The 25,378-nt window shown below is 42.2% G+C and overlaps 1 protein-coding gene across 6 annotated transcripts in view; it reads left to right on the forward strand.

Annotated features, from left to right (window-relative positions):
- Nucleotides 1-25,378, forward strand: part of CSNK1G1 (casein kinase 1 gamma 1) — a 205,671-nt gene that overhangs the window by 160,032 nt on the left and 20,261 nt on the right. For 3 of the 6 annotated variants that reach the window (XM_030929878.1, XM_010355478.2, XM_030929879.1), the window contains exons 7-11: nucleotides 444-529; nucleotides 2,936-3,020; nucleotides 3,300-3,448; nucleotides 4,715-4,822; nucleotides 21,362-21,472. In XM_030929878.1, the coding sequence (XP_030785738.1) occupies nucleotides 444-529; nucleotides 2,936-3,020; nucleotides 3,300-3,448; nucleotides 4,715-4,822; nucleotides 21,362-21,472 (539 nt within the window). The remainder of the gene's footprint in view (nucleotides 1-443; nucleotides 530-2,935; nucleotides 3,021-3,299; nucleotides 3,449-4,714; nucleotides 4,823-21,361; nucleotides 21,473-25,378) is intronic. The other 3 variants (XM_030929880.1, XM_010355479.2, XM_030929882.1) reach the window with 1 other exon arrangement.

Here is a 25,378-nt window from a genome sequence, read left to right on the forward strand (position 1 = left end):
GCTTGTATCTTTGCAGGCCTAGCCAGAATGGACTGTTTTAACAGTTTGGGTTGCTTAATCTGCTACTCACTCCGTGGTGGTAACTAAAGGGTAATTGTAGCCCATATACTGGAAATAACATTTCATTAAAATTTTGTCACTTTCAGAAAGGTGACAGCATTGAGTGAGGGGTGGTAATTCACTGTTTAGTGATTTGGGCTTGGTTTTAATTCAGGATTTGCTCTTTTCTCTTGATATTTACTTACCATCAACAGATCTAGGCAAAGGAAGTACACATTGGTTTGAGGTTTTGATCTAAAATACTATCCTTGGTTTAAATATACAAGTAATGAGTAAGCAGAGCCTTTCCAGAGCCGAAGGGTTTCTGAAGGGATTACTTGGTTTTGAACCTTTTTCTGCTGTAATAACTGCAAACATAATGTGTGATCTGTCTTCCCTTTTAGAGCAAAGCCGGAGAGATGATTTGGAAGCCCTAGGCCATATGTTCATGTATTTCCTTCGAGGCAGCCTCCCCTGGCAAGGACTCAAGGTATCCTTGAAAGTGTTCAGTGGAGGGCTTTGTTTCTATGCTCAGTTGTTAATGAAGAGGCCTCTGGCTTCATGTTTTTAAGAAATGCATAGAGAGCTGGCTGGATGTGGTGGCTCATGCCTATAATCCCAGCACTTTGGGAGGCTGGGGTGGGAGGATTGCTTGAGTCCAGGAGTTTGAGATCAGCAACATAGTGAGACCCCATCTCTATTTAAAGATAGATAAATAAATATTTTTTAAAACAACACACAAAAAGGATTATTGATTATGGAGATAAGAAACAAGGACTAGTTACATTAGTCTACATTATAAATGCTCTCCTGGGCTTTAGAAACTGTTTTGTTCACTGTTTGTCTTCCCTTTCTTAATTTTTCCTTGTTTTTGGATTTTCCATGATCTTTTCTCTCATTTCCTCCCAGCCTTGACAGTGCTGCTTTTCTCTCTGTGTTGCTATTCCTCCTCCACTGCCATTATGTAGCAGGAGGAGTGTTCCCAGTATGTAAGGGAATTTCTGGAACAAATTGTTGACAACAGCTGCTATACATTTTACCAGAAAGGCCAGCAGGGTGTGCTCCTTAGGAAAACTTAGAAAATATTTGTTTTTCCTGTGTAGGCTAAGAACTCACCTGAACTGAAATGAAAATCCAGGTTTAACATTGCTGTTCAAGTGTATTATTGAATAAATGCCTATTCAGACAATAGCTATTCATTGCAAAATGTGTAAAGTTTAAATAGCCTTCCTTAGGTACGTGTCAGTACAGTGGTTACATGTCAGTTTACTATGATAATTATGAGCATTATCATTACTCTGTGCATTTGGCTGTTTGACTAGGAAATGGTAAGCTTCTAACCCCTTGTAAGTCCCATTAGTATTTTGTGAGACTTTTTTTTTTAGACAGAGTTTTGCTCTGTTTCCCAGGCTGGAGTACAGTGGTGCAATCTTGGCTCACTGCAACCTCCACCTCCCAAGTTCCAGCAGCTCTCCCACCTCAGCCTCCTGAGTAATTGGGATTACAGGTGCATGCCACCACGTCCAGCTAATTTTTTGGGTTTTTCTTGAGACGGACTCTGGCTTTGTTGCCCAGGCTGGAGTGCAGTGGTGTGATCTCAGCTCACTGCAACCTCTGCCTCCTGGGTTCAAGCAATTCTCCTGTCTCAGCCTCCTGAGTAGCTGGGACTATAGGCACATGCCACCACGCCTGGCTAATTTTTGTATTTTTATTAGAGATGGGGTTTCACCATATTGGCCAAGCTGGTCTCAAGCTCCTAACCTCGTGATCCGCCTGCCTTGGCCTCTCAAAGTGCTAGGATTACAGGCGTGAGCCATCGCGCCTGGCCCAAGACATATTTTTTGGTTGTAATTTATTTCAACATATTAACATGGAAAGAAACTTAATCAGTAGTTTGGGGTACTCCTACATCCCGTCTTCCAGAAAGGCAGGATGGTTCATTTTGCTGTAGGCTTTCTAGAATACTGTCCTAAAACGTAAGACTTCTACCCATTGCCTTTTAGATTTTATTTCTTCACTCTTAAATTCCTCTCCTGTTATATGCATCTTCTCATTGATGTTTATAGCTTTCAAATAGAGTTTCATGTCAAACTTGGTCATCATACAGCCAAACAATGCATTAGTGTATTATTAATTGCTTGAAACTCTCTCGTCCATAAATCATTTTAGTGGTAGTTGTAGACCTAACATTTCTCCTACTCACTTCAGAACACTATTGCTTAAGTCTGAGTGCAGCAAGCTAGGTAAAGCCTGACAAGAATTCCCTAGGAGCCCACTGTTGGTCCAGGGTTCAGAAGGCCTCTGGCTATAGCTCTGAGCATACCAGCCTTGGGCTGCTTTTGAGATACTGACATACACCAACTGTTAGCCATGGCTGTACCATAGACAACTTTTTTCCCTCTGGAAGCATGTTGTTGAAAGACATTTTTCAGTTACTGTTTTTTTTTTGTTGTTGTTCAAAGTCTCTATATATATGTAGTAGAATTACTTATCTGTTTCCCCCACCTGGATTAGCAATACTTTTAGAGCTGATCTAAGAGAGAATGCTGAATCACATTGAATTATGGTGGCCATGGGAGATTACTAAGCTTCTGCAATTTTGAAAATATTGCCACATAATATTGTTATTTTCTTATCCTAGCCACTCATCCATTGTATCTGATGGTGTTTATCTGAGACAACTAAATATTTTCACAAGTAAAATTTTCCAGAACACAGCAGATGTTTGTATATATCTAAATATATAATTTCTACTACATTTCTTATTTGTGTTAGAAAAAAATTAAGACCAACAAATACTGTGAATTTGAGTGAAACAACCATTGTGTCCAAAAACATATTGAATCTCCTTTGCTTAGGACATCTTTTCAAGTAACTTTCTCTTTACTCTCTACAGGCTGACACGTTAAAAGAGAGATATCAAAAAATTGGTGACACCAAAAGGAATACTCCCATTGAAGCTCTCTGTGAAAACTTTCCAGGTGGGATGCTAAAAAGACATTCCAGTCAGTGTGACTGAGCTTTGAAAGTAGGTAGAGTCCATGACGGGGTATCTCTAGATAAGGGTGCTGTTTAGGTAATTAACATTTCTTTTTGTGATACAGACCAAAGTAGGTTTTATCGCTTTTATTTTGTCCGTAAAGAAAACATCAGTGTTAAATTGTCTGTATAAATAACCCCTTTGTGGCCCAGTACTTCCCCACAACCACTATGGAAAGCATTCAGCTAATGAGCAGGGCCTTTCATGTCTTTCCTGACAGAGGAGATGGCAACCTACCTTCGATATGTCAGGCGATTGGACTTCTTTGAAAAACCTGATTATGAGTATTTACGGACCCTCTTCACAGACCTCTTTGAAAAGAAAGGCTACACCTTTGACTATGCCTATGATTGGGTTGGGAGACCTATTGTAAGTATCCTTTTTTTTTTTTTTTAACCTCATTACCTCCTTTCTCCAACCAGCACTGCCTCATGCCTTTACTTGTCAGTCTTCCTGCTTGAATCTTTAGTAAAAATATTCCTTTGATTGTAGACTGTATATTTACCAGCCTTGTCTGGGTGTTGCCATAGGTTGCTCTTACTAGTTCAGAAGTAGGTAGGAGTTATGTATTTTTTCCTAGTGATATAGGAAGACAATAACTTGTATGTCCTAAGATAACAGAATTTAAGCCCGGTTTTTAGAAGAAGTTTCATTTGAATGATTCAGAGGTTGTTTTTTTGTTTTGTTTTGTTTTGTTTTTCAGAGAGTCTCGCTGTCGCCCAGGCTGGAGTGCAATGGCGCCAGTCTCGGCTCAATGCAACCTCTGCCTCCTGGGTTTAAGCAATTCTCCTGCCTCAGCCTCTCAAGTAGCTGGGATTGTAGGCATGTACCACCACACCTGGGTAATTTTTATATTTTTAGCAGAGACGGGGTTTTGCCATGTTGGCCAGGCTGATCTCAAACTCCTGACCTGAGGTGATCTGCCCGCCTCGGCCTCCAAAAGTGCTGGGATTACAGGCATGAGCCACCATGCCCGGCCCCATGATTCAGAAGTTGATGCCACATACGCTGTTAATGTACTGGACCTTTGTAGGAGTGGAACCCAGCATCATAGGAAGCTTTTGAATTTGTTGTTCTGGTCAGGGGTTCACAGGGCCAAACAGATACCACTGGAGGATTTTTTTTTTTTCGGAGTTTCACTCTTGTTGCCCAAGCTGGAGTGCAGTGGCGTGAACTCGGCTCACCACAACCTCCACCTCCCGGGTTCAAGTGATTCTCCTGCCTCAGCCTCCCGAGTAGCTGGGATTACAGGCATGTGCTGCCACACCTGACTAATTTTGTATTTTTAGTAGAGATGGGGTTTCTCCATGTTGGTCAGGCTGGTCTCGAACTTCTGACCTCTCAGGTGATCCACTCACCTTGGCCTCCCAAAGTGCTAGGATTACAGGCGTGAGCCACCGCACCCGACCCTGGTTTTTTATTTTCGAAGGTAAGCTACTCTCCAATGAACTATTGAGGACCAGGCTGCCTCCCTTTTGCAGATGAGCAAACTGAGAAGACAAGACAACTTGAAAGTGCTCTTGGTAGCTGAAAATAATTACTACTACGCTATTAGAATTAGAATGATTCTGTCCTTTGCATATGCATCAAGTTGGACCTCTTTCCCCCATTTGACTTTTTGTTTCATTTTTCCAGCCTACTCCAGTAGGGTCAGTTCACGTAGATTCTGGTGCATCTGCAATAACTCGAGAAAGCCACACACACAGGGATCGGCCATCACAACAGCAGCCTCTTCGAAATCAGGTATGTGTTAATCCTTCCTTCTTTCAGAGACTCCACTTCTTCATGGCGAATATGAAAACCCAAATTCTTCAGCTTCTCTGCTTTAGTGTATATGCTGAAAATAAAGATCAAATGCTTACTATTTCTTACAGGTGTGGTATGACTCTCAAGCAACCCTCAGGGCATGTATAGTTGCACTGAAATGTGGCCAGGTGCCTTATATGAAGTATCCAGTCTAAAGAGTCGGCCTGGCCAAGTGCGGTGGCTCATGCCTGTAATCCCAGCACTTTGGGAGGCCAAGGCAGGTAGATCACTTGAGCCAGGAGTTCAAGACCAGCCTGGGCAACATGGCGAAACCCTGTCTCTACATAAAATACAAAAGATTAGTTGGGCATGGTGGCACATGCCTGTAGTCCCAGCTACTTTGGAGGCTGAGGTGGAAGAATCACCTGAGCCTGGGAAGTTGAGGCAGCAGTGAGCCAAGATTGCTTGCGCCTTTGCACTCCAGCCTGGGTGGACCCTGTCTCAAAAAAAAAAAAAAAGAGTGTTGGCCTGTTAGAGTCTGTTGGCTGTAGGGGGAACTAGCTATATGTTAGGATCTGAGGCATCTACCATAGGACCAAAAGACCTGTTGGAGGCTACTCTGGGCACACAGTGCCTGTGGAGTAGCCCTGCTCACCAAGGAACAGTTTAAAAAAAAAAAAAAAAAAGACCTGTTGGACAGACAGGATGTACCAGGTAGCCCACTTTGGGTCTCATCTGTAGTCTAGTCTAGAGCTCTTGCCAGTTCTAGTTTTTCCTTGCTGGTTAAGAGGGGTAGATAAGGCCCAGCGCGGTGGCTCACGCCTGTAATCCCAGCACTTTGGGAGGCCGAGGCGGGCGGATCACAAAGTCAGGAGATCGAGACCATTCTGGCTAACACGGTGAAACCCCATCTCTACTAAAAAATACAAAAAAAAATTAGCTGGGCATGGTGGTGGGCGCCTGTAGTCCCAGCTACTCAGGAGGCTGAGGCAGGAAAACCTGTAGTCCCAGCTACGTGGGAAGCTGAGAGAGGAGAATGGTGTGAACCCAGGAGACGGAGCTTGCAGTGAGCCGAGATCGCACCACTGCACTGCAGCCTAGGCGACAGAGTGAGACTGTGTCTCAAAAAAAAAAAAAAGAGTGGTAGGTAATTTGGACTTCCAACTGACTTGAGCACGAAATGTCTACCTGGGAAAATTATAGAGCTGGTCAGCATTTGAGATGGACCTGCAGTGAAGACTCAGATTAGGTCATGTCATCTGTCCTTCGGTGTTCATTGTTTGGAAAACTAGTGGTCTAAATGAGGGACATCTCTCAGCCTAAAGACAGATAAGGCAAACACACCAAAAAATCAACAAATTTGACATTTTAAAAAAGGGCTTATGTATTTGGGAAGTAAATATGACATAGGATTTTATCTTTATATTAAATTTGTTACTAAGAGAAAAACAGAGACCACAGTAGGTAAATAAGCAAAACATAATAAACAGATTACATATTTTTAAAATAATTGTCACACATCAAATTAGCTTATTTCCTCTCCTTATGACCTCACTTTTTTGTATTAACAACATTTTTACAAGAAAATACAAAAACATTTGTTTCATAGATGCACATGTGCAAGTATATATGTTAAGAATAGTATATACAAACACACACACACATATGTCCAGTGGAGTACACCCAAAAATATATTTTCTCACCAGTAAGTATATACTCTTGGCAAAATATGTGGTTTGGTGGGTAAGAAAAAGGTATGTGAAAGAAGGAAAGCCATGTACTAGAGAGTAAATATAAAGGAGAAGATAGGTAGACAAAAAAGAAAGGGTTTAGCAAACTCTGGGCATAATTGGGTCCATAGTCACATCCTTTAATTAAAGTTGTTGTTGAAGACTTATAATTTGACTGACTTCTGGTTTGACAACAAAAGACAATGTTGACTTCTGCAGTTCTCTCCCATCCCTCCCTTTTTAAAAGCTAATAGCTAGTGCAGGTGAGGGCACAGTTAAACTGACATATTGCTGTTGATTTTACAAATTGATGCAAATTCTCTAGAAAGCAATTTCTTCTTTTTTTCTTTTTATTTTTCTTTCTTTCTTTCTTCTTCTTTTTTTTTTTTTTTTTGAGACAGCGTCTTACTCTGTCACCCAGGCTGGAGTGCAGTGGTGCGATCTCAGCTCACTTCACCCTCTGTCTCCCGGATTCAAGCGATTCTCCTGCCTCAGCCTCCTGAGTAGCTGGGATTACAGGCGCACACCACCATACCCGGCTAATTTTTGTATTTTTATTAGAGATGGTGTTTCGCCATGTTGGCCAGGCTGGTCTCGAACTCCTGACTTCAGTTGATCCACCTGCCTCGGCCTCCCAAAGTACTGGGATTACAGGCGTGAGCCACTGCGCCTGGCTAGAAAGCAATTTAATCAAGTTGTTTTCTTCTTTGATGAAATACCCTCTTGAAATCAATCAGTAAAACAACCCAAAGTGTAGGTTATGTGCATAAAACTGTTGCATTGTCATTCGTAGCAAAGATATAGAAATGATCTGCCTATCCACTTATAAAGGCGTGGTTATACATCCTGCTTCACATCCTTTATTGAATAAACTGGGTTATAGTAAAGTGAGCTGGAGGGGTGGGGAAATAAGCAGAATCAATGGGAGGAGATCAAAATTATTAACAGAAATAGTGTTGGAAGTGTAGTAATATATTCTAAAATATTTTAAATGAAGTTTTATTACTCTATAATGAAAAATGCAGCCAGGCGCAGTGGCTCACGCCTGTAATCCCAGCACTTTGGGAGGCCAAAGCAGGTGGATCACCTGAGGTCAGGAGTTCGAGACTGGCCTGGCCAACATGGTGAAACCCAGTCTCTACTAAAAATATAAAAATTAGCTGGGCGTGGTGGCACATGCCTCAAATCCCAGCTACTCAGGAGGCTGAGGCAGGAGAGTCACTTGAACCTGGGAGGCGGAGGTTGCAGTGAGCCGAGATGGTGCCATTACACTGTAGCCTGAGCACCATTGCACTCCAGCCTGGGCAACAAGAGAGAAACTCCATCTTAAAAAAAAAATGCATTTAAGTAGAAAATGTATGTAAAGAAAAAATAGAAAAGTAGTGTGATATCACAGTCAATATATATCCTTGTGTCTTTTTTTTGAGACAGTTTCGCTCTTATCACCTAAGCTGGAGTATGATCTTGGCTCACTGCAACCTCCGCCTCCTGAGTTCAAGTGATTCTTCTGCTCCAGCTTCCCGAGTAGCTGGGATTACAGGTGCCCGCCATCACACCTGGCTAATTTTTGTATTTTTAGTGGAGATGGGGTTTCACCATGTTGGCCAGGCTAGTCTGGAACTCCTGACCTCAGATGATCCACCTGCCTCAGTCTCACAAAGTGCTGCGATTACAAGCATGAACCACCATACCCGGCCCCTTGTACCTGTTTTTTAGAATATTTTTTATTTTTTAAAATTCTTTTTCACCTCCATTCTCTCAGAATGTGATAGAATTTTTTTTTTTTTTTGAGACGGAGTCTGGCTCTGCCGCCCAGGGTGGCGTGCAGTGGCGCGATCTCAGCTCACTGCAACTTCCACCTCCCAGGTTCAAGCAATTCTTCGCCTCAGCCTCCCAAGTAGCTGGGACTATAAGCACACGCCACCACACCTGGCTAATGTTTTGTATTTTAGTAGAGATGGGGTTTCATCACGTTGCCCAGGCTGGTCGCGAACTTCTGAGCTCAGGCAGTCCGCCCGCCTCGGCCTCCCAAAATGCTGGGATTACAGGCATGAGCCACTGCGCCCGTCCTAGAATATCTTTTTTTTTTTTTTGAGACGGAGTCTGGCTATCTATCTCCCAGGCTGGAGTGCAGTGGCTCAATCTCGGCTCACTGCAAGCTCTGCCTCCTGGGTTCACACCATTCTCCAGCCTCAGTCTCCCGAGTAGCTGGGATTACAGGCGCCTGCCACCATGCCTGGCTAATTTTTTGTGTTTTTAGTAGAGACGGGGTTTCACCATATTAGCCAGTAGTGTCTATCTCCTGACCTCGTGATCCGCCCACCTTGGCCTCCCAAAGTGCTGGGATTACAAGCGTGAGCCACCGCGCCTGGCCCAGAATATCTTAAAATATGTGTTTCCTTTACTTTCCTGCTTCAGTGAGTTTACAACCAATGCTTTGGTTTTGCATGGATTTTTAAAGTATAAGGAAAAGAGGTGATTGAAAACTTCGGTTGTCAGGGTAAAAACTGACTAGTGAATTTCAGTGTACTTTTAAATGAAAAGTCTCTGGCCACGGTATATAATTATTTAGGAAAATCTCATCTTTATTTAACTAATATGCTTATTTTTGAAAAGTTGAATCTTGAATATCACTCTTTGATATATATTTTTTTCTCTTTTTCTTTTCTTTTCTTTTTTTTGAGAAAGGATTTCACTCTGTTGCCCAGGCTGGAGTACAGTAGCGCAATCACAGCTCACTGCAGCCTCACCTTCCTGGGCTAAAGTGATCCTTCCACCTTAGCCTAGTGAGTAGCTGGGATTACAGGCATACGCCACCATGCCCAGCTTTTTTTTTTTTTTTTTTTTTCGTGTTTTCTGTACAGACAGTTTCACTGTGTTTCCCAGGCTGTTCTCAAATTCCTGAGTTCAAGCAATCTGCCCGCCTCTGCCTCCCAAAATGCTGGAAGCCACCATGCCTGGCCCTATTTTTTTAATTTTAGAGTTTTTAGTATCCTATGGCCGCTAAGAGATTGGAATTCCTCCACGTTCATGTAAATGTTATACCTCCTTCCCACCAGGATTCCGAATCCTTGTTGGGTAAAATTCTTTCTGCACTGTGGATAATGGATTTCTAGTGTCGCTTCAACCTTTACAGCATCTAGGTCTGTGTTAATATTACATTTCTTCCATCTTTAGGGTTGTTTTCTTATGCTCTTTTTTGTTTGTTTGTTTCTAAGAATGTTTGCAGCCAAATCTTTCTTTCTTTTTTTTTTTTTTTTTAAAGACAGAGTCTCGTTCTGTAGCCCAGGCTGGAGTGCAGTGTGTGATCTCGGCTCACTGCAACCTCCGCCTCCTGGGTTCACGCCATTCTCCTGCCTCAACCTCCGGAGCAGCTAGGATTACAGGCGCCTGCCACCACACCCGGCTAATGTTTTGTATTTTTAGTAGAGACAGGGTTTCACTGTGTTAACCAGGATGGTCTCAATCTCCTGACCTTGTGATCCACCCACCTCAGCCTCCCAAAGTGCTGGGATTATAGGCGTGAGCCACTGCGCCCAGCCTTCAGATCTGTCTCTTTTATTACTCTAAGAATTTAAGACAAGATAATTTTCTAGAATAATTCCTTTCAAGTTTTGAAATTAGCAAAAGAAAAATACAGTTTCTCCTTGAGCAAGATTGACAGGCATTGACTTCAGGAACAGCTAACCTTATATCAGCTACTTTGACTCAGTAAATCTGAGCTGAGGACCTGCTATGTGAAACTGTATCCTATGGGCCGGGCACGTGTGGCACCGTAGCTCACACCTATAATCCCAGCACTTTGGAAGGCTGAAGGGGGTGGATAACTTGAGGTCAGGAGTTCGAGACCAGCCTGGCTACTAAAAATACAAAAATTAGCCGGGTGTGGTGGCGGGTGCCTGTAATCTCAGCTACTTGGGAGGCTGAGGCAGGAGAATCGCTTGAACCTGGGAGGCGGAGGTTGCAGTGAGCTGAGACTGTGCCACTGCACTCCAGCCAGTGGGACAGAGACTTTGTTTGAAAAAAAAAAAAAAAAAAAAGTATATCCTGTGGATACCAAGGTAAGTAGGGAGTCCTTGTCCTCAAAGAGCTGACAAGTAGATAAGCCAAATGGACAGATAACTATAACACAAGGCAGAACAGATATGCATCCCAAGTTGCAAATTATTGTCATCTGGGTTTGGAAGAAGAAGAAATGTCATCTAGTCTGAGCAAGACAAATAATTTGATGAGAGAATCTGCATTTGACATGCTCTTAGCACAATTAAATGAGATGGAAGAGGCATTCCAAGCAGAAGAATATATGATCAGCCAGGCGCAGTGGCTCACGCCTGTAATCCCAGCGCTTTGGGAGGCCGAGGTGGGCAGATCACGAGGTCAGGAGATCGAGACCATCCTGGCTAACACGGTGAAACTCCGTCTCTACTAAAAAAAAAATACAAAAAATTAGCCAGGCATGGGGGTGGGCGCCTGTAGTCCCAGCTACTCGGGAGGCTGAGGCAGGAGAATGGTGTCAATCTGGGAGGTGGAGTTTGCAGTGAGCCGAGATCGCACCACTGCACTCCAGCCTGGACAACAGAGCAAGACTCTCAAAAAAAAAAAAAAAAAAAAAAAAGAATATATGATCAACAACAAAGTTGTATCTAGTTCAGTTTTCTAAAATATATAATGTGAATAAAGGAGTCCTAGGAGACAAGGCTAGGAAAGTAGGTTGAAACCATTTGGTAAAGTTCCTGGAATGTTGGGCTGGCGAGTTGGTGCTTATTTTAAGTAGGAATAGGGACTAAAGATTTTTAAACAAAGGAGTGATATGATTAAAACTCTGCTTTTGAAACATTTTGGCACAAAATGTGGTATTAGCCTGGCAGCAAACATGGAAATCAATAAGCAGGCAGTGAATTCCCTTAAGACGTAGAAGGAGCCTAGATGGGTTATAGTAGGGCAAATGAAACCAAATTGAACAATGCTACAGTGATATAATCTACCAGAGTTGGCAGCCCACATGAATGTCAGGATTAAGGGAGAAGGAAGAGTCAAAGCTGTTGCAGAGATCTTGAGCCTGGATAATTAGGAGGCATGTGGTACTGTTACTAGAGATAGGAAAATTGGGGGAGGAACTTGTTTGGAATTTGAATTTAGACATCTTGAGTATGAAATACTAGCAATGTATTCCACCTGAAGAGGTCTAGCAGGCAGAGGATGGTTTTCCAGAGACAACTAGAGAGATAGTTGGGTGTCAAGGCATAGAGATGATATTGGTGATAATGCTAAAGAGTCTCCTTATTCTGGGAAATCTGAGCCTAGGGCTCAACAAACTTGTTTAGTCTCATACTTACAGTAGAAGGAAGAAGAAGAGCTCAGACCTTGGTTTTATCTTATCCCAAAACTTTGGCCATAGGACATTTAACCTATTTAGGGTGTCAGCATTCTCAAATTGGAACGTTGTAAGAGCAGAGGTTTTTGTTGTTTTGTTCACTGCTTTAACCCTAACACCCAAACCAATGTTTAGAATAGTGGGCACTTGATACATACTTGTTTGAATGAATGAGTGAATGAATGAATCTGCCAAATGAAGGGTGCAGATGTAAACGGGTATTTGTTTATAGCATAGATTTTTATTTAACCTTTATTGAAAAACAAATTTTAAGCTTTTCTTCCTACTTGTTTTTGTTTCTACAAAGAACCATTTTGCCTCTGTTTGGCAGCTAGAGTAGGGCTGGATTGTCTGCTCAAGGGGAGGGGTGTTTAAAAAAACACACACACACACACAGCAGTCTTTTTGCTGCAAAGAAAGTTCAGTTGATTGCTGGGCTCGGTGGCTCCTGCCTGTAGTCTCAGCACTTTGGGAGGCCAAGGCGGGCAGATCACCTGAGGTCAAGAGTTCGAGACCAGCCTGACCAACATGGAGAAACCCCATCTCTACTAAAAAATACAAAATTAGCTGGGCATGGTGGTGCCCGTCTGTAATCCCAGCTACTTGGGAGGCTGAGGCAGAATCACTTGAACTCGGGAGGCAGAGTTTGTGGTGAGCCAAGATCGTGCTATTGCACTCCAGCCTGGGCAACAAGAGTAAAACTCCATCTCAAAAAAAAAAAAGTTCAGGTGATCTTATTAGTTGTTTTCTATCACAACAAGAATCCTATTTTGCTTGTATTCTGGGAAAATTTTGCTTTGCTCATTTAGATTTTAGGCATAGTCAATTGAGTACTGTTTGGGTTATCTATATACAATAATAGATCCCAAATATGGTTCCTAAAGGACTACATTTGAACTCACATACATTGGATCTACCTTTTAAAACTATCTTAATACCAGATACTTAAGCACTTTTTTCTTTTTAATAGAGATGGGATCCCACTCCATCTCTCAGGATAGAGTGCAGTGGCATGATGATAGCTCGCAGCAACCTTGACCTCCTGGGCCAAAGCAGTCCTCCCATCCCAGCCTCCCAAATAGCTGGGACTACAGGCGTGAGCCACGACACCTGACTAATGTTTATTTGCTTTTTGTAGAGACAGGGCCTCACTGGCCTCAAACTCCTGGGCTCAAGTGATCCTTCTGCCTCAGCCTTCCAAATAACTGGGATTACAAGTGTGAGCTACCATGCCTGGCCAAGCACAATTTTTTTGAACACAAATTTTACTTAACCAGAGAACTATAATTAAACTATGAATTTGGATAGAATAAATGTTCCTAAAAGCTAGATCCATTCAGAAAGATCCCAGTTGAGTTAGTCTTTACATCATTTTACACTTCGTGTTTGTCCTTTCCCAGTACAAAATGTTGTAAATCTTGCCATGGCTCTGATTCCTCTCTAAAGAACTCTGCATTACCATCCAGCAGAAAGGGGATGAAAACCTTAATAGTTCTGCCTGCTTCTACCTGGCAAATTCCTTTGCATTATCTGATCAATCAGGAAGCAAGTCCTGCCGGTATCCACAGATCTGATATTAGAGTACAACATATTGTACTGTCATAGGTTTTATTCAGTGTGCTTGTTCAACACACTAAATGTAGACTGTTGCGTTGACTACCATGTGCATGCAGCAGCACTCTTCCTGCCCTTTCAGTACTTTAAATCCAAGCTTATGACGATCTTTACTCATGTAAATGCTACATAAACATTACACCGCAATGGTTCAGGAGTTATGATAAGTGTTTCCTTTTTCTCTGGCTGACCTCTTTTATTATGGTGGGTTTTGTTGTGGGCATGTGAAAAAGAAGGGCTACTTAGCCTAGCAGGTTGGAGAGAACAGATCCTATTTTGACATTGGAGAGAGTCATATTGACTATTAAAAGCTTTTAAATGGTAAGAGACATGGTATCCTACCCCAAAATGTCACTTACTCTTTTTTGTGTTTTTGTACATGTAGCATAGGTGTTTTGTTTTGTTTTCATTTGCCGTGTGAAAAGAGATGCGTAGCATGTGTTTAAGGGAAAGAATTTATTCTTTGTAATTTTGTACCGGGTGAACTGTTCCCTTGCAAATTCTCCAGTTTGACTAGGAAAATATGAATCAAAGATCAGTAAAGTAATCTCTCATCCTTCCAAAAGAACTATATTTAAACTAACTCAATACCTTATAATACACAGAAAAATAAACACAGAATTTAAAAGAGTCAAATCATATGGGGTCTGAAGAAGATATGCCTCCTGTAAAAGAGTGGTTTGGATTTGTTTGTATCTAGACTGTAAGGGAATACATTTAAAGGACATGGAGCCTTAGAAAAATATATTGTGGCTGGCAGGGTCGGTGGCTCACGTCTGCACTTTGGGAAGCTGAGGTGGTGGATCACTTGAGGCCGGGAGTTCAAAACCAGCCTGACCAACATGGTGAAACCTTGTCTCTACTAAAAATACAGAATTAGCTGGGCATGGTGGCGCATGCCTGCAATCCCAGCTACTTGGGAGGCTGAGGTAGGAGAATCACTTGAACCCAGGAGTCGGAGGTTGCAATGACCCGAGATTGCACCATTGCACTCCAACCTGGGCAACAAGAGTGAAACTCTGTCTCAAAAAAAAAAAAAAGAAAAGAAAAATATATTGTGGTTTAGTGCTGTCATGCTTACTGAATAAAGCTTGTTATGAGCATAATTTTTCTAAAGGAAACATTAGGCCAGATTGCTAAATAGCCAAGGTAGTCAGAGATTTTCATAAAATGAATACCTGAAAAAAATTTTAAAAAGCTGATTAGTTATCCATTGCTGTCTTTTTACAGAGCACTGTTTAGTTCTGACTGAGGCTCAGGGTTTGCTAGTTGAAGGGGCTGATGTGTTTGCCCAGAGATAATCTGCCTCCTTCTGACATGTGTGCAGTTTCCTAACATGCTGCCTGCCATCTAGTAGGAGCACAGACAGAGATTGCACACTCTTCCTGGCCACAGGATGGCCACAGCTCCACATAGAGCTCAGTGCAGGATAGGACTGCCCCTCCTAATTTCTGGGACCTTTACTCTGAGAGGAGATTTGAAACAAGCAAGTGCAAAACTAATTAGCGTCTTCTGTTCTATCACCTAGTCACTGCTGCTCACCTTTTCTCTTAATTCTGTATTCCATAGTGAAAGTTTTTTTCTTTCTGTATGCATTCTTAAGTGTTTTGTATTTCAGCAGACACCCTGTGTTCTAACCCAGCTCCTTGTAGGAGGAAACTTGGTGATTCTGAAGTAATCCTACCTAGATAAACCAACATTGCCTAGGGAGGTATCTTACAACATTGTAAGGATAGGGCAGAGTTTGAATAGAGAGTTGCAGACTTCTAGGGTGGTTTCCATGATTTTTCTAAAAGCGTCACAGAATTAATAATCTCGTCTCTAGATAGTATTGAGCCTGGGAATAATCCCCTTTTCAGGTTGTTGTCAGTGATTTTTAAACTTCCCTCATATTTGATAAAGTTTATAGAATACAGGATATCTCTGCACACATGACAGATTACATGCCATAACCCCTGTCTGGCATGGGAACACTGGTTCTGTTTCATGATCTTAATAGAAGGAAGTTTTTAGTTTTGTTCAAGTATATACTTTTTTTTTTTTTTTTTTTCTTAAAGACAGAGTCTTACTCTGTTGCCCAGGCTGGAGTGCAGTGGCGCGATCTCGGCTCACTGCAACCCCTGCCTCCCCGGTTCAGGTGGTTCTCCTGCCTTAGCCTCCTGAGTAGCTGGGACTACAGGTGTGCATCACCATGCCCGGCTACTTTTTTTGTATTTTTAGTAGAGACGGGGTTTCACCATGTTGGCCAGGATGGTCTCAGTCTCCTGACCTCATGATCCATCCACCTCAGCCTCCCAAAGTGCTGGGATTACAGGCGTGAGCCACCGCGCCTAGCTCCTGTTCCATTCTTTTCTTCTTCCATCTTACCCCTACCATATCATAAAAGAAAAGAAAGAGAAATTTTAATATTGGAAATGTGATAAAATCAGAATGTAATCCAGTATATTCTCTTTGCTAATCTTTTGGTACTATTCAGTCTCTATTCTTGTTAATTTGTAGTTGAAGACAGTTAATGAGGCTGAGAAGACTTACATGAGAGGCCAAAATGTTTTTTATAAATGGCAGCTTTTAAGGTATTTTTTGAGCCATAAAGTGAAGTAGATAAAGTTGTTTTTATATATAATCAACAATAATTTTTTTAAATGAGCTTTTTATGAAGAATAGAATTTGGTGATTTTTTTTTTTTTTTTTTTTTTTTTTTTTTTTGAGGCAGATCTCACTCTGTCGTCCAGGGTGGACTGCAGCAGCACAATCTCAGCTCACTGCAACCTCTGCCTCCTAGCCTACTGTGCCTGGCCTGGTGATTTTTTTGCTACAAGAGAAAGGGTGTTTGCCTTCCTTTGCTTCAGAATAGTAGCTTTATCCCCACTAAGAATTTGAAATAATTTTTTTTTCCCCCGAGATGGAGTCTTGCTCTGTCGCCAGGCGGTTGTGCAGTGACACAATCTCGGTTCACTGCAACCTCCACCTCCCAGGTTCAAGCTATTCCCCTACCTCAGCCTCCCAAGTAGCTGGGACTACAGGCGCGCGCCACCACACTCAGCTAATTTTTTGTATTTTAGTAGAGAGGGAGTTTCACCGTATTGGCCAGGATGGTCTCGATCTCTTGACCTCGTGATCCGCCCACCTCGGCCTCCCAAAGTGCTAGGATTACAGGTGTGAGCCACCACACCCACAGAAGTTGAAATAATTTTCAAGCCATAGATGGGGATGATACTTGAGATGTCTTCAGATTGTGTTTTCCTCCCTCCTTGTTAGTGTCACTCTTACTGGCTGCTATCCATTAATCCCTGCCAAATGACTGCTGGGAGAGATTTGTTTCCCCTGCCGTAGGGCATAGGTGGGGGTTTTCACTTTTTCAACAGTCTTCTATGTTTTCTCAAGTATTTTTGTTACCTTTACCTTTCATGTATGCTATGCTGGTTGCTACTTTGTTGTTTCAAGATTTACCTATTGCGTAGTAAACCAGTCATTTCCACAAAGGTGATGCAATCACAACTGAAAATTTTAAAGCATTCCCCCACAGAGTTACCACTACTTGAGATTTCTGCTCCTGCTTTGGGGGACTTACACACTCCATGTGGACCTCTGCTTTTCAAGTAATGCAGAGAAATTGACTTTGCTGAATGACTTTTCTACTCATGCACCTCTTGAGTGACATTTAATTAGATGTGTATGTATGAGTGGTCTTTTAAGAATGAAGGATTTACATGCTGATCTCCTCTGCTGCTTTGCTTAATCTAACTAGCTACTGTGCTAGTGAGGCCTAATCATAACTCCTGTGTACACAGTATTGCCTAGAATACCTTTTTTGAAGAGTTACACTAGCAGACTGCTGTAGTTGTCACCTTTCTTTGGTTTCATCTATATCCTAGGCACTCTGTTGCTTTCTAAAACCGCAAATGGCCCTTTCTACTATGTTATCCTCTAGATACTGGTCCAAGCTCTTAAGTTCCAGAAAACAGTAGCCCTAGAGTTTAACGTCCTACTGAAAACTTATTTCCAAAGTAATAAACCAGCAACCCCTAGGTTCACATCTATACTTAGTTTTGATGCTTTCAACAGATACGGAAGGCATTGGTGGGCAGTAGTATGGTATAGTATGTTTTCTTTCATCATAGTGGAAGCATTTATGAGGCAATCTAGAGTGTTAACATTAGTTTTCTGTTTATCTTTAAAAGATAAATAGCATATTGCTTTGAGAATGGAGATGGAATGTGATTTTTAGGCCTTTGAAAAATGTCTTGTTATTTTCATTTAAACAAAAATCTTAAATCTTTTAACAAATTATTTATTGAACTAGAATGAATATAAAGAACCACATAGCCCTGTGAATCAGACAATAGCCTTAAAACCAAAGTTCTTATGTGTAGTCAGTAAAAATGGAAATAATTGTTGATCAGCTGTCCAGGGTTTTCTTAACTTTAAAAGCCCATGAGCATACATGAACATACATTTCCAGCCATTTTCTATTTTATCTGCCTTAAAAACAAATGCAGGCCGGGCACAGGGGCTCACGCCTGTAATCTTAGCACTTCGGGAGGCCGAGGCGGTCAGATCACAAGGTCAGGAGATCAAGACCATCCTGGCTAACAAGGTGAAACCCTGTCTCTACTAAAAATACAAAAAAATTAGCAACCTGGTGGCACGCGCCTGTAGTCCCAGCTACTGAGGAGGCTGAGGCAGGAGAATGGCATGAATCCGGGAGGCTGAGCTTACAGTGAGCCGAGATTGCACCCCTGCAGTTCAGCCTGGGCGACAGAGCAAGACTCTGTCTCAAAAACAAACAAACAAACAAACAAAAAAAAAAAAAAAAAAGCAAAAACAGAGCATTCATGAGATGTAATTGCATTTAGTATGTATTATAGAACTCAACACTAAATGGCTTATCAATGCCTGGATTTTTTTTAAGTACTTAAGTTTCTAGAAACCTGACAGCACAGCCAGGTGCAGTGGCTCACGCCTGCTAATCCTAGCACTTTGGGAGGCCAAGGCAGGCAGATCACGAGGTCAGGAGATCAAGACCATCCTGGCTAACACAGTGAAACCCCATCTCTACTAAAAATACAAAAAATTAGCTGGGCATGGTGGCAGCACCTGTAGTCCCGACTACTTGGGAGGCTGAGGCAAGAGAATGGCATGAACCCAGGAGGCAGAGCTTGCAATGAGCCGAGACCACGCCACTGCACTCCAGCCTGGGCGCAAAGCCAGACTCCGTCTCAAGAAAAAAAAAAAGGAAACCTGACAGTACTATATAATAGTTTAAGAGCTTAAATGTTATATTTAAATATTACAAAAAAAAATAAAAAGTTCTAGAGAACTGAAAAAGTCTATCACTAATAGGTTTATAGATATTACTTCTAATATTACAAGAATAGGTTTATTCTCAGATTTCCAGCAGTCAGAATAAATGAGACTAAGTGCTCTGAGGATATAGACAACGTCAATAAATTTATAAAATATGGCCGGCACGGTGGCTCACGCCTATAATTCCAGCACTTTGGGAGGCCGAGGCAGTTGGTGGATCACCTGAGGTCGGGAGTTCGAGATCAGTCTGACTAACATGGAGAAACCCCGTCTCTACTAAAAATACAAAATTAGCCAGGCATGGTGGCATATGCCTGTAATCCCAGCTACTTGGGAGGCTGAGGCAGGAGAATCGCTTGAACTTGGGAGGTGGAGGTTGTGGCAAGCCGAGATTGCGCCACTGCACTTCAGCCTGGACATCAAGAGCGAAACTCCATCTCAACCAAAAAAATAAAAATAAAAATAAGCTTATGATTATGTTACACACCAGTCTTATTTTGGAAAATGAAACATTTGAACCTCTTTTGGCAGAAATAATTTATTTTGGGTAGCTTTGATTCTCTCTAATATAACTAGCAGCATAAAATCAAACCCCTCATTTATAAGATTATAATGCAAGTTCATACAGCTGCCTTCTCATAGAATATGTTTATTCTCTGAGGAATAGCAGAGAAAATATGAACAGGATCCTCTTTAGTACTCTTGTCCATATGACTTCATATTCCATTAATAAAAAGGAGTAAATTGGCCGGGCATGGTGGCTCACACCTGTAATGCCAGCACTTTGGGAGGCCTAGGCGGGTGGATCATGAGGTCAGGAGATCAAGACCATCCTCGCCAACATGGCGAAACCCCGTCTCTACTAAAATACAAAAATTAGCTGGGCGTGGTGGCTCATGCCTGTAATCCCAGCACTCTGGGAGGCCATGGCGAGTGAATCATGAGGTCAGGAGATCGAGACCATCCTGGCTAACACGGTGAAACCCCGTCTCTACTAAAAATACCAAAAAATTAGCTGGGCATGGTGGCGCGCACCTGTAGTCCCAGCTACTCGGGAAGCTGAGGCAGGAGAATGGCGTAAACCTGGGAGGCAGAGCTTGCAGTGAGCCGAGATCATGTACTGCATTCCAGCCTGGGCTACAGAGCACGACTCTGTCTCAAAAAAAAAAAAAAAAGTAAATTGTAGCTGGTGTACAAAGCTCTGATTTTTATGAGAAATGCCTTTTTGGTGACTTACGGATGAGCCTTAAGCAACTCTTGTCAATGAGATATTGATGGGGAGTGAATATAGACCCTCAAACCATTACTTCCTTGCTCTTCCTTTTTTATAGAATACAACTTTTATAGCCGTGAACATTTGTAAGCTTTATCATCCTTTCTGGTTTTCATGCAGAGCAGCAATATCACATCCTAACCCCTGTAGCTGTTTATATCAGCAGCAATTAAAATTTGATATACTAATCCCTCATTGCTGACTCTCCAACTACTCATTTTTCATTTTTGTAGAGCCTTAGGACTGTTACAGCTGAGCATTATGATGTTAACAACTCAGCCATCTGGCACAGGGGAAGAGGCACCTAAACAGATTCTTCTGAACAAAAGTCACATATGAGCAAGATCAGAATAGTAGGAGATCTAAAAAGCAGGTAAAGAAGGAAGAGACTTGAATGATACTAAGGTGAAAGCAGAATCCAAAGAGGTTTTTAATTGAAGGTTGACCCTCCTTTTGCTTTCCAGAAGAAAAAAATTCATAGTTTCATATTAATAAGTAAACATTTTCTGATTCCAGTTTAGAAACTGTTAGAAGAACCAGGCAAACAATGTAGCTATTTTTTTTGTTATTATTATTATTATTATTATTTCTTCGAGATGGAGTCTTGCTCTGTCGAGCAGGCTGGAGTGCAGTGGCATGATCTCAGCTCACTGCAACCTCCGCCTCCCGGGTTTAAGCAATTCTCCTGCCTCAGTCTCCCGAGTAGCTGGGATTACAGGCATGCGCCACCATGCCCAGCTCATTTTTGTATTTTTAGTAGAGACAGGGTTTCACCATGTTGGTCAGGCTGGTCTCGAACTCCAGACCTCGTGATCCGCCCGCCTTGGCCTCCCAAAGTGCTGAGATTATAGGTGTGTGCCACTGCCCCCGCCTGTCCAACAATCTTAACATTCTAAGTTTGATCTGCAGTGGCTACCGAAATTTTACCTCTGTGGAAACTAAAAGATGATCCCAGCTTTGAGTGTGTGTTTTTTCCCCCTTCCTCCTCTTTTGGTTGTTATTGGTTTTCTGGGTGTGGATAAGAAGGGTGTGCTATAGATTCATGTATTGACTCCTTAGGCTAAAGTGAATGTAGACAAGCTTCCTTTTCCTCAGTGCTTTCCAGTGGTTGTTAGTTTAAAATTCAAAACCAAAAGAAAAACCTACAGGGACACGAATGTACTTGATTTTGTTATGGCTTGCTGTTGCTTCACCTTTCCTTCCATATCTTGCTCTCATGCTTTCTAATGCCTAAGCAGAATACATCATCAGAGCGCCGAGGAGAATGGGAAATTCAGCCCAGCCGGCAGACCAATACCTCATACCTTACGTCTCACTTGGCTGCAGACCGCCATGGGGGATCAGTGCAGGTATTTACTGCCTTTATTGCCTTTTCCTGGCCTTTCCAGCTTGGCTGGTAGAATGTTGGCTTGCTTCAGAAACTTTGGCGGCTTTAGAAAGGAAGCTTATAGGAAGGGCTAGTTGAGTATCTGTGCAGATTTTTTGTCTAGGTGGACTTGGGTAAGAGTCGCTTGTTAAGATGATTACTTCCTGTTGTCATTGACTGAGAAACACCTGAATGATTTCTGATGCTGATTTCTGGTTAACCTAGTCCTACCACCTTGATGCATTCATGATAAACCATAAAAATAACATCAAGGTGGAATTGTGTTAGTGTCAAGTCTGTGAATTTTAAAGACCTGAAACTTACAAATATTTTTTGAATACAGGACTAAAGGACTGCATATGTTGCTCATTCCATGATATGTGCCTTAATGCATAAGCTGAGAATGTTAATTTGTATAAGTCATCTTTTTCTGAGTGGGTACCCAAGAAGTTGGACTGTTTCCATTTTTCTCCCTGGAATCAATGTGACCTTAAGAAAATTATTTCTGATTTCATTTGGGCTATTCTGAAACTCTTGTTTTCTCTTTAGTACTAGAACATCTTGTATCTCTTAACTTGTCTTATATGTGGATTTTTTAATAATCTTAGCCTCAATATTGTTCTCATACTGGTGACACCGTAAGTTGGGACACACAGTGACCTCAGAGCTGTCAAACATAAATTCTTATAAAGGTGCAGACGGGTTTGTGCATATAGAAATGCATCTTGGTAGCCTTGATCATCTAGGATATGCTGTTAAAAGGAGTGATTAATGGAAAGATCCTAATCACAGCTTGAAAGACAGTTTTGGCCCTGTAAAAAACCACATAGAATCATATAGGTTAAAATTATGGATTGAGGCTGGGCATGGTAGCTCCTGTAATCCCAGCACTTTGGGAGGCCGAGGCAGGCGGATCACTTGAGGTCAGGAGTTCAAGACCAGCCTGGCCAACATGGTGAAACCCCATCTCTACTATAAATACAAAAAAAAAAATTAGCCAGGCCTGGTGGCGCATGCCTGTAATCCTAGCTACTCAGGAGGCTGAGGTGGGAGGATTGCCTGAATCTGGGAGGCAGAAGTTGCAGTGAGCCGAGATCGTGCCACTGTACACTCCAGCCTAGGTGACAGAATGAGACTCCATGTCAAAAAAAAAAAAAACCTTAATGGATTGGACAAGACTGAGCAACAAAGGGAGAGCTCGTCTCTATAGAAAGTTAAAAAATTAGGATGGCCGGGCGTTGTGGCTCACGCCTGTAATCCCAGCACTTTGGGAGGCCAAAGAGGGCGGATCACGAGGTCAAGTGATTAAAACCATCTTGGCCAACATGGTAAACCCTGTCTCTACTAAAAATACAAAAATTACCTGGGCATGGTGGCGCATGCCTATAGTTTCAGCTACTCAGGAGGCTGAGGCAGGAGAATCACTTGAACCCGGGAGGCAGAGGTTGCAGTGAGCCGAGATCCCGCCACTGCACTCCAGCCTGGGTGACGGAGTGAGACTCTGTCTCCAAAATAAAAAACAAACAAACAAAAAAAAACGTTGCTCTTAGGAGCCAGGCACAGTGGCTTACACTTAAAATTCCAGCATTTTGAGAGGCCTAGGCAGGAGGATCACTTGAGGCCAGGAGTTCTTGACCATCCTGGCAATATAGCAAGATCTTGTCTTTACACAAAACAGAAAAATTGGCTAGGTGTGGTGGTGTGTGCCTATAGTCCTAGCTGCTAGGAAGGCTTAGGCGAGAGGATTGCTTGAGTAGTTTGAGGCTGCAGTGAGCCATGATCATACCACAGCATTTCAGCCTGGGTGACAGAGCAAGACCCTGTCTCTTAAAAAACAAAACAAAACCAAAAAAAACCTCTCAATTTTATTTCTCAGGCACCCTTTCTTATGAAGCCACAAGAGGATGTGTGTTATCAAAATTAATAGAACAAGAGAGTAGCAGCCATGTGCAGTGGCTCACGCCTGTAATCCCAGCACTTTGGGAGGCTGAGGCGGGCAGATCACAAGGTCAGGAATTCAAGACCAGCCTGGCCAACATAGTGAAACCCCATCTCTACTAAAAAATACAAAAAAAAAAAATTATCTGGGCACTGGTGGCGGGTACCTGTAGTCCCAGCTACTTGGGAGGCTGAGGGGGAGAATCACTTGAACTCGGGAGGCAGAGGTTGCAGTGAGCTGAGATTGCGCCCCTGCATTCCAGCCTGGGTGACACAGCGAGACTCTGTCTCAAAAAAATAAATAAATAAATAAAGGAATATCTGGGATCCAGGAAACCGGAGATCCGGCATAGGAAAGAAACAAAGGGAATCCCTAGTATAATAATAAAGTTAGGAGATCCTGGGATCTGTACACCAATAGAAGAGAGCAGCTTGTTCAAAACAGAGCTGCAAGAGCAGCTCTTTGGTGTTTTCCTTTTTAACATTATGGTTTATCCTTGTTTTTTTATAATTACAAAATAAGCATATTTCTTTTTTTCAATTTTCTTTTTTTCTTTTTCTTTTTCTTTTTTTTTTATTTTTTGAGATGGAGTCTTGCTCTGTCATCCAGGCTAGAGTGCAGTGGTGCAATCTTGGCTCACTGCAACTGCTGTTTCCCGGGTTCAAGCGATTCTCCTGTCTCAGCCTCCGGAGCCGCTGGGATTACAGGCACCTGCCACTACACTCAGCTAATTTTTGGATATTTAGTAGAGATGGGTTTTTGCCACGTTGCCCAGGCTAGTCTCAAACTCCTGACCTCAAGTGATCCACCCGTGTAGGCCTCACAAAGTCCAGGGATTACAGGCATGAGCCATCGGCTCTTTTGAAATATGCAACTGCCTCTACTCCCTATAAACTAAGCTTTACCAGCTTCCTTGGCACTTAGATAGGGGACAGGCAGTTTCACCATTTACCTAATATTATGTTCAGCTCTGCTGCTCCTCATTACATTGGCCTCTTTGGGCTTACACTGTTTTTAGCATACCTTTTGCAAACCAAATTAACAATACTTTCCTAACACAACAGATGTCCACATATTTATGAGTTGTCTCACTTGCTAGAGGTAATGTAGTAAAAACATGTTTGGCCTAACCTGGGTGACTTGCAGACACCATGACCCAGGGAGGAGTGCAGAATGTTAAGAGATAAGAAAAGTTTGTTCTGATAAGGCACATGGAGACTCCTGTTCCAAGATATTTAATGGGCAGACCCCCATGGTTCTCATCCTTCCAGTATTTCCACAGATCTTATATGTGTAGAAGGTGTCAGTGCCAGAAGATAATATATTTTCTCTTTCAAGAAATTCCTCTAAAGTTGTCTAAATTAAAATGTTTAGGGAGTTTTTAGAAATGTTCAGGACCAAGTAAGGACTTAAGACTTAGAATGACACATGAGTTAAAGTACTGTTTCCTTTGGTACACAGCTCTGATTTCTCCTCACAGTGACATTTTGAGAAATGAAACTAATAACCCAAATTATTGAGACTCCTAAAAGGGATATTACCAGGTTTGAATGTCAAAACAGTCCTTCACCTTAGTCTTTCTTGTGAGTAATGCTGTAAGATATTAATTGGTCTTGTTTGATATAGCCAGAGTAATGAGCGATTAAGTGATTAAAGCAAAATAAATGTCTATTTGAAGTATGCAAATAAAGCTTTTTTTTTTTTTTTTTTTTTGAGACAGCGTTTCACAGTGTTGTCTAGGCTGGGGTTCAGTGGCATGATCTTGGCTCACTATAACCTCCGCCTCCTAGGTTCAAGCAATTCTCGTGCCTCAGCCTCCTGAGTAGCTGGGATTACGGGCGCCCGCCACCATGCCCAGCTGGTTTTTTGTATTTTAGTAGAGATGGGGTTTCACTGTCTTGTCCAGGCTGGTCTCGAACTCCTGAGCTCAGGCAATCCATCTGTCTTGAC

The sequence above is a fragment of the Rhinopithecus roxellana genome, chromosome 5, assembly GCF_007565055.1.
Source record: "Rhinopithecus roxellana isolate Shanxi Qingling chromosome 5, ASM756505v1, whole genome shotgun sequence".
Classification (NCBI taxonomy): Eukaryota; Metazoa; Chordata; class Mammalia; order Primates; family Cercopithecidae; genus Rhinopithecus; species Rhinopithecus roxellana.